Here is a 16771-nt window from a genome sequence, read left to right on the forward strand (position 1 = left end):
CACATCCTCGGAAGGCGGGTGGGGAGAAGGAAGAGGGTAGGGGAGGATGGTAGGGGGCAGGGGTGAGGCCCCGGGCCCTAGGAGAGCATTTCCGGCAGCAAGTGGGACCGTTCACCTGTGTCAGGGGTAGGAACGTGAGCGATGCAAGGCTATGGGCTTGACCGGAGATGGCCAGGCACCTTCCTGCACAGAGCACTTAGCCAGGACATGGCAGGGTCAACAGAGGCCCTTCTAGAATGGGACGTGGGGAGCAGGGAGCGAGGGAGGAGGAAAGGGCCTCAGCCAGGAACCAGGACACCTGAGTCTGAGTCTAACTCTGCCAGTAACTGGCTCCTGACTTGGTGTGTCCCTTCCCCTCCCTGGGTTCAATGTCACCAGCTCTAAGTCAGGAGGCTTAGAGGCTGCAGAGGTGAGAGCTGACAGGGAAGGGGAGGGGCCTGGGTTGCAGGCAGGGTGAGTTCTAACCTGGACACAGGCCAAACGGTGCAGGAAGGTGCCCTCAGGGCAGTGACAGCCCTCCTCAAAGCCAGCCCCCTCCTCGAAGCCAGCGGAGAAGCAGCCCACCTGCCGAGTGATGTGGGGGCAGGAGAAGGGGCAGCCCTCGCCGGGCTGGCACTCCTGGTACAGACGCCCGGCCGGGCAGCCTGCCTCTGAGGCAGCACCTGCGTCAGTGCCCAGCTCCGGCCCCGCTGCCCTCGCTGCCTCCTGTGCCCACCCCACGGCCTGCCTCTACTCACCCCGGTGCCCACCCCCAGACAGGCCAACGACACCCTCCCAGGCCTGCCCCCCAGGGCCCGTGCCACACCCGCTCCTAAGGTCTCCCCACACCTCGGCACAGCCCGAGTCTGCCTCCTTCCTCCTTCACTTGCCCATCACTGGCCTGGGTAAGGGGCAGCCTGTGGGGATGGGGTGGGAGAGGTCAAAAGGCACCTGTGAGTCAGGGTCAAAGGGCAAAGTGGGAATCAGCTCAGTCGGAGTGTCCAGGGCAGAGCCTGGGCTGGGGCTCACCTCTGCAGACCTGGGTGCAGCAGATGCGGCTCCGGACGGCGGGCCTGGGGCAGGGCGGCCGGGCGCAGCGCCGGGAGCACAGCTGCTCCCCTCCTCCACACAAAACACTGCCATCCTTCCAGGGACCCCAGGAGCCCCGCAGCCTGGGCCCGGGGCAGTCGGGCACCTCCCAGCACTGCAGGATACCCGCCACACAGGTGCTGGGGACAAGGAAGGCGGCTTCAGAAGATAGGGCCCTGCCCACTTCCCCGAGGGCCCTACTGCCCGGCTGGCAGCCCACCCCCTCCCTGGCTCACCCTCCTGGCTCACCAGTTGTTCACGTGGTCCAGTCGCCACCTCCCCGGGCTCCAGGCTCTCCCAGGAGCTGAGCCCAGACCCTGCGGACCGGCTCTGGTTCTCAGGGATCCCTGAGGACACAGGAGTGGGGGCGGGCACCTCAGACCGCTCAGCCCCATCATACCCTACTGCCTCCTCCTTCCCTCCCTCCCTCCCTCCCTACCAGACTCCACCCCATGGGGACCCGGATCCTGGACGCAGGAGATGGAAGCCCCAACCTGGACCAGCCCAAGGATGCAGAAGTTGCCCATTCCCGTCCCGCAGCCCCAGGTTGGCCCCTGTGGGCAGAGCGGCAGGGGCCAGGCAGGCGGGTGCTGCCATGCTCAGGGGGCCGTTGGGAGGGGGAGGGGAAGCACTGACCCATGGCTCCGGGCTGGTACTGGCAGCGGCATTGGGCTGGGGACACACAAAGGCCGTGCTGGGACAGCTGGCCGGGGGGCACCCACAGCTGGGCTGGCAGCCTGTCGAGCCTGGCTGGCACACGACCCCGGGGGGCAGGTCCTGGCAGGAGTGGGGGCAGGGCCGCCCACAAGGGAGAAGACCCTAGCCACCTGCACAGTCTACAGCAGGAGGGAAGCAGAGAGGGTGGGTGCTGAGGGGGTCCATCCTGGGGTATCCCGACTGTTGGGAGATAAGCCCTCCTGCTATGCCCACCACCCGCTTGGACCTTCACCCTGCCCCAGTTCCACAGGGTGAGTGACCTAAGGGCTGTCCCTCAAAGAAAGTGACATGCAAGTGTGTATGTGGGGGGTCAAAGGTCAGAGGCAGCATCTCCTAGCCTTACAAGGGACCCCCCCAGAGCTCCACAGAAGCCCTCACCTGTGCATTGAGTAGAATTGTCCTGGCAGGGGCGACTCTGCCTGTGGCCCCCAGGGCAGGACCAGCCTCCCTCAGAAGTGGGGGGCCAGCTACATGCTCGGCTCCAATGGGACTGCCCCAGGCAAATGTCACAGGGAGACCATGGTCACCACGGGCCCCAGGCTCCATCCACTGTGCCAGGAAGACAAAATCATCCAGCTGCCTTAGGCCCAAGAGGTCCCAGCCTATTGGGATTGGAGCAACCTAGTGGGGCATCTCACCTGGGCACTCAGGGGGGCTGGCGCAGGTCTCCCTCTGATGCTGGGCCCCTGCCTCCCCCGCCTCCCCGGGGCATGGGACCCCTCCATGCTGAGGAGCCGGGCAGGTGCAGGCCCTGGAGAGGGTCCTCATCTGGCCCTGGCAGGGCTGGGAGCACGCTGTCCTCTCCGACCACGGGCACCAGACTCCAGGCACTGTGGAGGCGAATGGTGGGCATTGGGGTGCAGCCATCCCTCCCCCGGCCCCAACCCTCTCTGCGCCCCTGGGTTGCTTCTCCTCACCTCCCCTGGAGCGGGGTGCATACCTGGGCAAGGCAGGTCGTGCAGGTCAGCCTGCCCTCCGAGCAGGCGCTGGGCGGGGCACGCAGGCACAGGAGAGAGAGGGCAGCTCAGTCCCGCTGGGTCCTCCACACACACCCCTCCTAATTGGCCTTCCCTTCCCTCCCCCACCCCGGCCCCATTTCCCTCTGGGGTCTCAGCCACCCTTCCCGTTCTCCAGCGCCTCCAGCCCCTGTTCCCTGTCCCACTCAGGGCCCTCTCAGGTGTCCTGCGGACTCTGTCCCATGGGGAAGAGATCACAGGTCGCTGCTGCTGACAGGGGCCAGACAGCGGGAGGAGACACCACACCGCCGCCCCCTCCCCCCTCACAGCACACGCCCAGCCCTCCAAAGTCTCCCGGAACTGCGGAGCTGGCTGCCTCGGTTTCCCCACCTGTCAGACAAGGGGTTAGGGCGCCTGCCACATCTCCTCAGGGCTTGTGGGAGCCTAGCGTGCATCCGCTGAGACCGGGAGAGCTCAGGGGCACGAGACACAAAGTGGACTAGTCGTGTCCTCACCCCTGCACCTGTCCCTGCACCCCGCATCCCACCCACACGGTGCCTTCACCCCTGCCTCTGCATCCTGCCCACCTGGTACCCTCACCCCTGCATCCTGCCCACACGCCCGCCTCACCAGTAGTTGCAGCCATCGGGCCTCGCCAGTTGAGCGCCGGGACGGTGCCGCTCCCGGGTCAGCAGGTCCAGGCAGCTGCAGCGGCTGGGCTGCACGCAGACAGCGCCGTCCGCACTCAGCACCTGGCCCGGCGGGCAGTAACCGCCTGGCTGGCAGTGCCAAACGCAGGGCTGGGGGACAGCAAGGGAGGGCCCCGGTCAGCGGAAAGCAGGGCCGAGGGGACCGGGAAGGGGCGCCCGGGAGGGAAGATGAAGGGAGGGGGAGGGGGGCAGAGCGGAGAAGGTGCGAGGCTCCGGTTCAGAACCGTAACGCTCTACACTCAGTTTAGGCCGCGCGTCCACCGGAGTTTCTCCTCCAGGGGAGGAGGGGGAGGGAGAGGGGAGCCTGAGAGGAGCTGCCCTGGGCGGAGTGGCCTCCAAACGTGAACCCCATGGAGGGCTGAGTGCGGACCGAGGCATCTCCCAGACCTCCTAGAACGCAGGGCGCAGGCGACTGGAAAGCTGGGGGGAGAGGGAGCGTTTGGGGAGGCGCTGGGGCTCCCTGGGGGAGGCCGGGACCAGGCACCGCCTCCTCGTCCTGCCTCCGTGTGGGAGCCTGCCGACCTCCCTGGACAGGTCCGAACGGGGCCTCCAAGCACGTCCCTTCTCCCCAGCACTTCTCTCAGCGTTTTTGGTTCGGGTCGGCTTCCTCACCACCGCGCAGGCGCCGCTGCACAGAGACCCCCGCGGCCTGCCCGTGTCCCTCTCCATGGTCCTGGGCGGAGCTCAGAGGATAGCCCCGCACCCCCGCAGGCGCATGCGCACATGCGCGCGCACGGAGGCGAGGTCTGGGCGCCGATACGCCCCTGGGGTTTACGATGATATAACGGGATGATTGCCCCTTCCTATGTGTTTATGCTGCTTCTGTCATAAAACGTTTAAATTGAGAAACGTCTGCGGTAAGGAAGGCAAGGGCTGCTGGGTGAGGCTCGCTCCCACTTCTCTCCGGAACAAGTGGGACCCTGATGGGCGCTGACCCCGCCCCTTCCCACCACTGCGGGGCAACCCCAGGTCAGAGGGGCCACACCCCAAAGCCACACCCTGCCGTCCCGCAAAGTGACCCTCAAGAACCCAGACTCACCACGAGGTCGTCACAGGAGCGAGGACAGGGAGGGCCACAGGGGCTGTACTCGGCCCCTTGGATGGCGGTGCAGTTGGTCACTGGGGGGAGGGGAAAGGATAGGCAGAGAGCTGGGTGGGTCGCCCAGTGGGTCGCCCACCCCGGCCCGTCTCCCCGTCATGCTCCCTGCAGCTTCCCCGCCTCTGCTCCTTGACCCAGCCCCGTTGTCGGCAGGTACCTGGGCATGGCAGAGCCTGGCAGGCGGTCCCCTGGGCCGGAGGCCCCTCGCAGTAATCCCCCAGGCCCCGGGGTGGGGTCCGGCTCCGGAGGCCGCCCACACAGGAGTGGCGAGGGCTTGGCTGGTGCAAGGCCGAAGGCATCCACAGGGCGCAGAGGCCACATCTGGGCTCCACGGGACTCACGGTCACACCCCAGCAGGAGGCAGGGCTCCTCCTCTGCCTCAGGGCCTGGGCAAAGGGGTGGGGCTGAAGCCAGTGGGGGCAGCAGTGCCAAGCTGGATGGTGTAACGCCCGGGGGCCTGGTGCAGAAGCGGTGCCGGTGGCGTCGGGCAGGGCCACAGGAGGCCGAGCACTCGCTCCATGGGGTCCAGGGTGACCACGTGGGCTGACCTGGGGGTGCACAGCAGGGATAGGCAGAGAGAGAACAGAGCAAGCGGAGGCTGGAGGGACCCAAAGGGCTGGGGGCAGAGTGTGATGCACAGGACAAGAGCATCCCTCCTCCCTGTGCCCACCTCTCCCCAGGGCTTTCATCCCCAGCCCCCAGCCCCGGCCCCATGCAGACCCACTGCGGCAAGCAGTGGGTGCAGAGGGAGCTTGCAGGGGCGAAGTCAGGAGAGGCGCCCTTCTCACCCTCCTCACAAGGCCAGGAGGTGCAGTTGGTGATGAGCCCAGAGTCACAGGAGCTGGAGGAGGAGAAGCAGAGGGTCAGGGCGCTGTTAGAGGCTGAATGTGTCCCCTCAGATTCATATGTTGGAGGCCTAATATGTGAATGTGACCGCAGAATGTGACCTGACTCGGAGAGAGGGTCTTTACAGAGGTGATCAAGTTAAAATGGGGCCATTAGGGTGACCCTAATCCAATATGACTGGTGTCCTTATACAAAGGGGGAATTTGGACATAGGTGCACACAGAAGAGATGATGTGAAAACACAAGGAGGAGACGGCCACGTGAAGGCAGATTGGAGGCATGCAGCTATAAGCCAAGGAACACCAGGAATTGCCCACAAACTCCAGAAGAGGAGAGGGGCCTGGAACAGATGCTCGCTCACAGCCCTGAGGAGGAAGCAGCCCTGCCGACTCCGGGATCTTAGATTTCTAGACTCCAGAACTGTGATAGGACAAACTCTGTGTTCGAGCCACCCCGTCTTCGGTGTAGCTGAGGCAGCCTCAGCAGACAGAGACGGGAGGGAAGAGGGAGACTGGAGGGGAGGGCACGGGCGAGGGGCACAAGCAGGCTTGGCCCCGGAGAGCTGGTCGCTGTGCCTGTAGGAAGGGGTGTCTCCAAGGCCCATGGAGGCCAACACCCCCTGACGCTCAGGAGAGACAGAGGGGTCCTTGGGGTCTTGGGGCCGTTGCAGGGGGAGGTGGTCTCACCAGTTCTCACATGGACGAATCACAGCACGGCCTGGGGGGTGGAGGTGTCCCCCGTGGGCGGAGGGGCAGTCCTGGGTAGGCACACACACGTTGTTCTGAAACCAAAAACCCTCCATCACCTTCCGGTTTCCGGCCTGGCCTGCTCTCTCCCCACCTGCCCCCCACTATCAGAGCTCAGCGCCCACTTGGCAGGCGCCCTCCCTCAAACACCATGGACCCTCCTTCCAAACATCAAGTCTCTTCCCACTTCCCAGCATCGGGGAAACACACACCATCAGGTGCAGGGGCCATGGGGAAGGGCACAGACCCCCGATTTCTGGGAGAAAAGACCGTCTCCACTTGCAGGACACAAGACTGAACTGTCAAATCCATGAAATCAACTAACGAAGTATGAAAATTGCAATTCATACAAAACGACGTAAAAAGAAACAAAACAAAATCAGATGAAACTACATGCACAGGGGGTTTGGACAGAAGTTGCTAGGGGCTCAACTTTAAAAACACAGCCATCCGCCAGCACATGATTCGAAGTCAGATGTCCTGAAAGTAGCAGCCCTGGGAAGCAGTTTACCGTCTCACAGACTCCCATGACCAGGGACACTATTACCCCAGTTTTACAAGTGGAGAAACTGAGGCATGAGAATACTCAGCCTGACGTCACAGAGCTGCTAGTGGAACAGCCTGAGCCCTCACTGGAGTCTGTCCCTACCAAGCCCCAAGCTTCAGCAGCATCTCTGGAAGCCCTCCCCACTGTCCCGTGAGCTTTTGTCCAAACTCCACCATCCCCCGCTGCATTTGCCAGCCCTGGTTCCCACCACCCTCCAACTGGAGTGGCTGCCTCCCTGCTCTCCACATCCTCTAATCTCTGATGGTCAAGTTGGACCGCCTCCTCCGGGAAGCCCACCGTCCTGGACCCCATCCCCACCAGTCTGCATCACGTGCTCTGCAACATGCAGAGCTCACTTCCTGTGTATCACGTGGGTCTGTCTTCATTGTAGGGGCTCTGGGTCTGCTTTCCCCAGACTGGAGTCTCCTTGGGGGCAGAGCCTGCTCTTCCCCACAGCGTAGCCCAGCCCAGGACTGAGCTTACAGTAAGTGCTCGATAAATAACTGGTGATAACGTAAGAGGACCGAGCACTCAAGCAGGCACGAATCATAAAGAATTTCCAGACCAATCACCATTTTACAAACGGGAAAACAGAGGCCCATACCTGAATGCCACTCGCCCGGGGTCACGTGCTGGTCACGGGGCTGGCAGAGCAGAGCCACGCGCCCTGAGTTCAGTGCTCTGTCCTCAACTCTGCAAGGCTTTCCCTGCCTCCAGACCCACACCCTTGGCTCTACCCCTACCCAGGCCCCAAGGAGGTCAGGCAGGGAATGCTCACCAGAAGGGCACCAGCAGCCAGGTGGCAGGGCTGGTCAGTCCCTCTCGGGGCACTGAGCTCTGCACAGGAGGCAGGGCCCTGTGCACAGTCCAGCCACTGCTTCCCCGGGGACACGCACCAGGCACTGGCCCTGGGGACACAGAGATTGACAGCTCAGCCTGGGCACATTCACTTCTCCCCCAGGGTCCCACCTGGGAGAGGCATCAGCTCTGGGCATGGCCGGGAAGGTCGTGGGGCTGCATGGGAGCTCAGGGAGCAGGGTCCCTGGGGTGACAGGGAGGGGCTGACAGGGCCGTGGGTGGTGTGGGGATGAGAAGGGAGGGCAGGGCGTGGAGGAAAAGGTGGGTGCCCTCACCTGCACAGGGCTGCAGGCTACAGGTGGAGAAGTCCACGGGGCTGGGCCCGCCACTCCCTTGGGTGCAATTCCGGTAGCCACCCCCGCAGGGCACGGAGCACGGAGACCAGGGGCCCCACTCCCCACCGGGAAGTGGGTGTCACCCCAGGTCACTGCAGGCCCTGTCTCACACACCCAGACACCCAGTCACTCCACCCTCTGGATCCCAGGCACCTGCAGCCTCGCACCCAGCCCAGGAGACCTCCCCCCTTCTTGGGGGGGTTGCAGGATTCCACCTGGAGGTCCCCCCTGCGGGGCCAGCCTCCAGGGAGGACCCCTCTTAGGGCTCTCTGGGAACTACACCTTCATGGCATCTCCTAGGGAAGGCCCTTGCACTTGTCTTGGGGTCCGGCGTGGGGAGTGACGAGGGTTGAGGACACGGGTCCCAGCTCTCACATCCACATGGCCGCAGGCTGCAGAGTTCAGCCTCCATGTTGGGACCCTGGCACGCAGTCCCCCCGAAGGCAGCCGGGGGCGCAGTGCCTGCCCGGAAGCGCCGCCGAACACCCACGTTGCAGCTGTGGCTGCAGAGACTCCACGGGGTCCAGGGGCTCCAGCCACAGGCGACTGCCAGGGCGGGTGCTGGGGGAGAGGCACAGAACGTGTGAAACCAGGTCAAGTCATCCCTGGACCCCCAACTTCCTGGGACACCCCTGACACCACCAGGTTGATTACTGAAGGGGCCAGTATCCCCTGTGGTCCCTGAGACCCCACCACTGCCCATCCCTGGGCCCCGAGCATGGGGGTACCTGGGCAGGGCTCCGAGGTGCACAACATCACACCAGAGATACAGGTGCTGCAGAGAGAGGGCCCAGTGAGGCCACAATCAGCCCCTGCCCCTTGGAGCCCTGTGCACCTGCCCCCAGGGAGAAGTGGCCAGAACCACGGTGTCCACCGCACAGAAGAGGAACCCGAGGGTCTGGGAAGTAAAGCAAGTTGTCCTGTGTCCCATGTGAAGTGCATGAGTGACCAAGGATTCTCACCCAGCCCCCCCCACACCGCAATTCCACCCTCCGTGAGCTCCCTGACGGCCCAGGTACTGTGCTGCCCTTTGTCCCACGATTTTATCAAGAAGTCGTCTTTTCGGGCTTCTCTGGTGGCGCAGTGGTTGAGAGTCTGCCTGCCAATGCAGGGGACATAGGTTCGAGCCCTGGTCTGGGAAGATCCCACATGCCGCGGAGCAACTGGGCCCGTGAGCCACAATTACTGAGCCTGTGCGTCTGGAGCCTGTGCTCCGCAACAAGAGAGGCCGCGACAGTGAGAGGCCCGCGTACTGCGATGAAGAGTGGCCCCCACTTGCCGCAACTAGAGAAAGCCCTCGCACAGAAACAAAGACCCAACACAGCCAAAAATAAATAAATAAATAAATAAATAAACAAATAAAAGATTACTATTAAAAAAAAAACAAAAACGAAGTCGTCTTTTCATACTTTTTATTCCATTTGTATTTATTAAACACTGTGTAGAAATGACTTTGAGCGACACTTTGGGGCCAGTTAGGAGCTGTTCAGAAGGAGTAGACACTAGCTTGAGTCTCCTGGATCTTTCTCTTGAGTATTTCCTCCCTTTTACTTTTCTCCAATAAAAATGTTTTAAAGCCCACTTGTCAAATATGTGGACATTCCAGAAAAAAAAATCTAAGAGAGAAAAGGCAAAAGAGAAAGGGGCAGGGGGAGAGGAGGAATGAAGGAGGGAATTGGGGGAGGACCAGGGGACAGAAAATAAAAAGGAAGAAGAAAATGAACTGAAAAGAAAGAAAAAAGAACGGAAAATTGAAAAAAACAGAGGGAACGGGGTTAGCGCGCCCTCTGCTGGCAGATCCTGGTATCAGTTTTGAGGGTTGGGTGCTTTAAGGTTTCTGAGCAGAAAGCAAGTGCACCCCAGGAACTGCATTACACTCAGGAAAGAGAAACAGAGGTAACTGGAAGGAGAACGTAGAACGCCCCCACTCCAGGCTCTAGTTCCATCATAAATCGCCTCTCCCAGCTGAGCCTCAGTCTCCCCATCAGTCAAATGAGCACGAAGGTCCCTACAGACGCCTGCCCCTCCAGGCCTGGCAGCATCCAGTTCACTTCAGCATTCCCAGGGCCCAGGCCTGGCAGCACAGAGGCATGCTGAGCCCCCCGGTGTGTGGGAGTCCACATCTGTCCACCTCTGGAGCCACCAAGCCCCACCCCCATCCCGACGCTGGTACCCACCAGTTATTGCAGGAGTCCAGCCGTGCCACTGCTCCAGGTGCATAGAGCTGCCCGCGCAGCTGGCAGGGGCACTGACTCAGGGGCAGGCAGCTGGCGTCGTGCAGGAAGAGGGCAAGGGGACAGGCGCAGCCAGGGGTGCAGACGCTGGTGCACTCCACCCCAGGGCCCTGCGCCAGGCACAGCCGAGGGCGTGGGCCCCCCTCCTGGTGGCACTGCTCAGCTGAGCGGAACACCGTGTCGCCTGGGCACTGGGCTGGACGGGAAGACAGAGCGGGTCTCAGCAGGGGCAGGCGGGAAGGGCAGGGAGGTGGAGGGGCGGGGGAACCTGCACGCAGGTGACAGGTGGCAGTCAGTCAGAGGGACAGAGAGTCGGATGAAGCCCCCTCCCTCAGGGCATAGCCCTGCCTGGTCCCCGGTGGCTGGGGGCTGGAGGAGACCCAGGAAATCGGGCACAGTCTCTCTTAGCTCAAGGCATGGCCTGTCCTGGAGGCAGAGCTCGGTGCCATGCAAAGGTAGGCGGCGAAAGGTCAAACCCCCAGAGGCCGGCAGGACGCGCCTGGTGGGAGGATGGGAGGGGACTCGGCACCTGTGCAGGGCTGCGTATTGCAGCCCCTGGTCTGGCTGTGGGGTCCCTGGCACCCGGGGTCCCCAGGAGCTGAGGCAGAGCAGCTGTGCCCGCGTGTCTGGACGCCTCCATCGCAGGGCGCTGAGCAGGTGGACCAGGCAGCCCACAGACCCCAGCCGCCGGCTACCGTCAGGAAGAGTGGAGTCGACCGTGAGGGACGCAGGAAAGAGGGGGCCGAGCATGGCCCTGCGAGGGTCTGGAGCTGTGTGGGCTGGCGCCGTGCAGGGTCCTACCTGCAGCTTCGGCCCCACCAACATCCACTCCTCCAGCGAGGCCCCCAGCGCTCCCTCAGGCCAGGCCCACCCTGCTCATCTCCTGCTGGGCTTCCTGGGGCTGTGACTGGGGGCCGGGAGAAGCTTCTGGACAATAGCCAGGCTTGCCCCCGCCCCTCCCGAAGGGTCATTCTCTTCAGCTGCTCCTCACCTCACCCGAGGGCCCCAGACACACCAGGGACAGAGGGGGCCACACCTGGGCACACAGCGGGGCTGCAGGGCTCCTCCTGGGTGGCCTCTCCTGGGCAGGACGTGTCCCCGGGGTTGGGGCAGAGCCAGGAACGGCTGCGCCAGCCTGGGCCCCCTCCAGGGACAAGGGAGCTCCGGGAGCAGGTGGACTGGGGACCCCAGGGTGTCCAGCCCAGCGCCTCTGCAGGGAAAAGGGCAGGACACTGCACGGGGCCCTGCATGGCGGGGCGGCTCGGGGGACCTGGGTGAGCTCCGAGAAGCTATGGGGGCGACGGAAGGGCTCATGAGGATGAGTGTGGGCTCTGCCCCTCAGGGACCTCCACCGTCAGCCCAGATCTCCCTCTCGGAGCAGAGCCTTCCGCTGAATCTGGTTCATTGGGGCCCCACCTCTGTCTGTGGACCTGGCTGGCACCTCGACATGTCCACTGCCCATCCTCACATTTTCTCCCAGATCAAAACTTCCAGAGCCTTCTAAACAACTGGCCTTCATTCAGCCTCAATGTGGAAACCCAAGAGTCCCCTCAGACACCCAGCCGCCCTTCTCCACTGCAAGAGCCTGGCCCAGACCCCCCGTGGACCCATGCCTGCACCCCAACTCCCCTGCTCTGCCCGCTGCCCCGTCGCCCTGCGCACCAGTGAGACGCAGAGACCTCTGCTGGGACGGCTCTGCCTGAGGGGCGCCAGCAGCGGAAAGAGGACAGCAGTCCTGGCCCCTAAAAGCTTCTGACCGGCCCCCTCCAGCCCCCCCACATGAGGCATAGCCTCATGCCCACACCTTGCTCTCAGACACCCTGCGCCCCCCAGGCCAGCCTGGGTCCAGGCCCTCGTCTCCTCCCCGCACAAAGCTCCACACATCGAGGCCAGTTCCAGGGCGCCTCCCGGATGGGTAGGCTTTGCTGACCACCCAGGCAGAGTGACCAGCAGCCTCGACCCCGCCATTCTCAGGGGGGAGATGGGCACCCGGTAGGGTGGGCAGTGGGAGGCCGGCCCCACCCCTACAGGGCTCCCCCCCTTGGATGCCCCCGCCCCAGCCCAGCTCTCCTTACCTGTGCCACCCATGCAGGGCTGCAAGCCGCAGGGTGCCCTCTCTTGGGAGGCCCCGGGGCAGGGGGCACCACCATCCTCGGGCGGGGGGTCCACACAGCTCCTCCAGCGACTCTGATGGCCTCCCCCACCAGAGACGCTGCAGGGCCCCCAGGCGTCCCACACGGCCCACGCCCCGGCCACTGCGGGGGACAGAAGAACGGAGGTGGACCACGTGAGCCCAAGGAGGTGCGACCGTGCTAGAGGGAGCAGGGCCAAGGGGCAGAGAGGAGCCTGGGCAGTGGCCAGCGGGGCGGCTTAGGGCAGCGCCCGGGGACTCCACAGCTTTCCTTCCTGTCCCAGGAAGCCTCCCCTAGGTGGTGGTGACCTGGGGAAAGATCTCTAGGGGCAAAGGCTCTGGTCCCTGGAAAGGGTCTAGGATGGCGGGAATCCTGGGGCAGGGCGCCCGCGGCAGCAGCAGATAGAAGGCCAGCTGTGGGGCGGAAGAGACCCCGGGAGGGAAACCCTGGATGGAAGGAGAGGCAGGGTGGGGGCCCCCGCCTCGGATCCACAGAACGAAAGCGCTGCAGGGCCTCCGGCTCAGAGCCCAGCACCAGGGGCGCAGCCTGTTTACAGCCCCGCTCTGAGGAGGGCCGGCCGCTGCTCCAGTTCCCACACTCAGGCAGGAAGAGGGCAGGGCTGGGGCTTCAGGGGGGGCTGTCTTCCTAGAGTCCCGGAGCCTGGACACGGGTCTCAAAGGAGAGCAGGGGCACTTCCCCCGTGCGGGTGTCTCACCTGGGGGGCCGGGGAGGCTTGGGAGGGGATGCCCGTTACCTGGGCAGGCAGCTGCCCCAGGCAGGGGAGGCCGCAGCAGCTCCCGGCGCTGAAAGGCGAGGCCCAGGCCACAGCTCCGGCTGCAGCTGCTCCAGCCAGACCAGGGCGCCAGCCCACAGTCCACTGCAAGGCCGGGTGGGCTGGGTTCAGAGGGTGCCCCCCCAGCCCGGCACATACCACAGCCGTCCTCGTCCGAGCCGTCCTGGCAGTCGGGCTGCAGGTCACAGGGCCGCTCGGCTGGCAGACACTCCCCGCTGCCGCAGCTCAGCTGACTCTGCGAGCAGAGACCTCTCGAAGCCGGCAGCCCAGGCAGGGCCGTGGTGGGCACCGGGAAGGGCACAGTGCTCGCTGCCCGTGCCAGGGGTGGGGGAGGGGAAGAGAGCCACACAAGTGATTCTGGCTGATAAACCGAGGATGATAAACCAAGCCCCTTCAACCCCAAGCCAAGTGCAGAACAGAACTTGCTGACCAAGGCTCTGGCCTCCCCTTCCTCCTGATGCCTCCTGCACCCAGTGCAGGCTTCCCTCTACTATATGCGGGTGAGATCATGGGGTCTTTGGTCCACACACGATCTCACACAGTCTCTCTCTTTGACAACAGCTCTTGGAGTGTCCAGAGAGAAGCCAGAGTGTCTAGAAGAACATTTCACTCCCCCAGGTATCCCTTCCTGATGGGTACCCTCTGGAGTGCCCCTTCCTATGACTGGTTAATGCTTGATCTCTCTTCTCTTGATTGGAAGACTAGGCTTTGAGCACAGTGATCTACTTTTGATGGATGGATGGATGGATGGATGGATGGATGAAAGGATGGATAGATGAATGAATGGATAGATGATAGTTGGGTGGATGACGGATGGATGGATATATGGATAGATGAATGGATGGATAGATGATGGTTGGGTGGATGATGCACGGATGGATATATGGATAGATGAATGGATGGATAGATGATGGTTGGGTGGATGATGGATGGATGGATATATGGATAGATGAATGGATGGATAGATGATGGTTGGGTGGATGATGGATGGATGGATATATGGATAGATGAATGGATGGATAGATGATGGTTGGGTGGATGATGGATGGATGAATGGATGGATAGATGATGGTTGGGTGGATGATGGATGGATGGATAATGGATGGGTGATGGATGGGTAAATGAGTATCCTCAAAGGTCAGAGAGGTTTTATGAAACACCTATCCCATGCCCCCTCTTCACTATCCCCAAAGACACACACATTCCTGGCTATTTTTACCTACTCAGTTTCCTTCCACTCCCTGCTGCCTCTAGCCTCTCTCAGGACCTTCTCATATCTGTTAGAAATGGGGGCAGGGACTTCCTCAAGCCTAAAGCGGTCTTGCCATTACCACCCACATGACACCAGACCCTCCGGAGAGCCCTGCAGGGCCAAAGGCTCAGCACAGGACCTCTCATCGGAGCCGTCCAGACAGTCCTCTTCCGCATCACACAGCTGCTCCTGCTTCACACAGCCCAGCAGCTCACAGGGCGCCTGGCCTGGGCTGCACCGCACGGGCGGGAAGGGCCCCGGGGCAATGCTCTGTCCTGTGGGCATCACCACAGCCAGCTGATGGGGCATCGCACCCCCCCCGCCCTATCCTCCCTCCTTCAGTCACCTCCCAGCAGCCCCCAACCTCCCTCCTGACATCCGGTGGGCCCTCACTTCCTGCCTCTCTTGAGATCATGGAAAAGTAGGGAACTGCATCAGGAGACTTGGGTCCTAGGCCTGGTCCTACCAGATCCCTGATCTCGAGCTGGGTGACCTGCAGCAAAGCAGTCAAGCTCCCAGGGCCTCTGTCTACCCCTCCACCCAGAAAGTTGTCTCTACAGGTAGAAGGCATCTTGCCAGCAGGAGCCACAGGCGTCATCGGGTGTGGCGGGAGCACCGTCACGGCTGCCATTTCTGGCCTCAGGCTGGGAGGTAGAGGTAGTGGTCTCGGTCTGCACAGTTTCCCCAAGGCTTGGGTGAGATGTGGACGCAAGACTCACTGGCCCCTTGCCTGGGGGTGCAGGAGGGAGAGGGGTGAGGCCCGTCAGCCCCCCTTCCCTGAGATGAGGCTGACGTGGGCCCTCCAGAGTGTCTCCCAGGCTTCGAGGTGGTGCAGGGTGAGGACAGCCCACACCCCACCTTCCGAGGGGCTTCAGATCAAAAAGGAAATGGGCCTCAGTAGCCCCAGGAGCACAAGAAGGGTTTTAACTGAAAGTAGAAGAAACGCTTAGTTTTGAATGAGATTTGTACTCTCCTCTCAAGAAGACACATATGGCAGCTTCCGAGTCAAACTCACTATAATAAAGTAAAACGTTTAAGGAGAAAAAGAACAGGGGACACAAATGGCAGCAGAAGGAGCAAATGCTACCAGAGACTCAGGATCTGCCCGTGGCTACAGTGGTGCCAAGAAATCGGTTGTGAGCCTCCTGGCAGCTACAGTGAAAAGGGGGTTGAGCTTCTCATTTGCTGACAAGAGATTCATGTTCAAAAGACAGCCTTTTTTCTAGAACCAGACTTAGAATGAGATTAGACTTCGTCACGTGAGTCTGCATGTTGCAGACCCGAGTGATGGTACAAGTTGCTTCATCTGCTTTTCACAAAAGACACAGAAACACGGGCTGGCCAGGCTCCGGGATAGCTCTCCTCAGAACTTTCGGGAAGGGACCATACGGGTCGTCTATAAGTGCTCCTGGTCTCACAGAGGGAGAAACTGAGGCCCAGACAGGTGGTGAGACGGGCCGAACATGTCGCAAGAGAGAAGGTCAGGCCAGGACACACCCAGCTGCCCTGACAGCTCCGCCAGCCCACCTCTCTCTGAAGATGGCTGTCCTGGGCTCCCCTGCAGGTGAAGGACCAGGTGGCCATGAGCGGGGGGCTGGCACACAGCCACAGGGAGCCCCTTCCTTGTCCTAGTCAGGACCGTGCTAACTTGGTGACCCTGGCTTCCCTGTGCAAACACTCCAGAAAGGGGTGCCTGGCCGGGCAAATGGGCGAGCGGAGGGAGTGCCAGGCGGCATCCCACAGCCCGGCCAGGGCTCTGGGGGAAGCAGACACCCTGCAGGGCACAGGCTCAGCCCTGGGGACCAGCCGGGGCCTCGTACCCTGGAGTCCAGGATGGTGGGCAGGGGCAGGACCCGGCCAAGGCATCCACGGTGACCACGTCTCCCTCCCCAAGCCCACCCTGCTCAGTCAGGGGACGAGAGAGGTCAGAAGACTGAACTCTGAGGAGTAACAGCCCCTTGCTCTGAAAGAACAGGCGGGCTGGGGGGCTGGGAAGGGGGCCTGGAGTTTGGGCACATACCTGTGCGGGGCACGGGTGATCCCTGCTGGGGACGCCAGCGTTCAGCCCCTGCCTCTGCCAGCCCCTGCGGAGGGAGAGGGCTCAGCTTGCCTGCGCAGCTCCAGCCCCCAGGGCTGCCCCGCCCGGTGTCCCGGCATCTGCCTCTCATTCCCATGGGGATGCACTGGGTCCCACATCCCCGCCCCCCGCCCCGCAGGGCAGAGCCGGGTGTGGAGCCTCATTCCTCTGTAACACCTCAGGGCTCGGCACCCCCAGGCGCCAGGAGTTCAGGAGCTGTTCTCACTGCCCCCTGAGGGGATCCACTCGGCTGTCTCCCCCAAACCCCCGTCGCTCCCCCCTCCAGCACCCACGCAAGTCCTGAGTGCCGTGGTCACCCTCCCCTCTAGGGTCCCAACCGGGCTGTTCTCCAGTGGGAGAGTGCCCGCCCTCGTCTCTACGTTACAGACGCCCCCTCACCC

The 16771-nt window shown here is 62.6% G+C and overlaps 1 protein-coding gene across 1 annotated transcript in view; it reads right to left on the bottom strand.

Moving 5' to 3' along the window:
• Positions 1-16771, bottom strand: part of LOC118901170 (SCO-spondin-like) — a 49793-nt gene that overhangs the window by 13626 nt on the left and 19396 nt on the right. Inside the window, 33 exon segments of the mRNA XM_036864260.1 lie at positions 466-650; positions 1009-1208; positions 1318-1328; positions 1330-1415; positions 1705-1776; positions 1779-1904; positions 2164-2334; positions 2424-2615; positions 2726-2743; positions 2746-2771; positions 3372-3541; positions 4491-4570; positions 4708-4828; positions 4870-4886; positions 4889-5098; positions 5339-5391; positions 6083-6177; positions 7439-7488; positions 7491-7577; positions 7580-7597; positions 7823-7954; positions 8258-8428; positions 8611-8657; positions 10060-10312; positions 10646-10807; positions 11132-11386; positions 12192-12371; positions 13003-13125; positions 13180-13356; positions 14416-14568; positions 14870-14937; positions 14939-15023; positions 16314-16377. Of these exon segments, the coding sequence (XP_036720155.1) occupies positions 466-650; positions 1009-1208; positions 1318-1328; positions 1330-1415; positions 1705-1776; positions 1779-1904; positions 2164-2334; positions 2424-2615; positions 2726-2743; positions 2746-2771; positions 3372-3541; positions 4491-4570; positions 4708-4828; positions 4870-4886; positions 4889-5098; positions 5339-5391; positions 6083-6177; positions 7439-7488; positions 7491-7577; positions 7580-7597; positions 7823-7954; positions 8258-8428; positions 8611-8657; positions 10060-10312; positions 10646-10807; positions 11132-11386; positions 12192-12371; positions 13003-13125; positions 13180-13356; positions 14416-14568; positions 14870-14937; positions 14939-15023; positions 16314-16377 (3858 nt within the window).

Source organism: Balaenoptera musculus, chromosome 9 (genome assembly GCF_009873245.2).
Source record: "Balaenoptera musculus isolate JJ_BM4_2016_0621 chromosome 9, mBalMus1.pri.v3, whole genome shotgun sequence".
Lineage (NCBI taxonomy): Eukaryota > Metazoa > Chordata > Mammalia > Artiodactyla > Balaenopteridae > Balaenoptera > Balaenoptera musculus.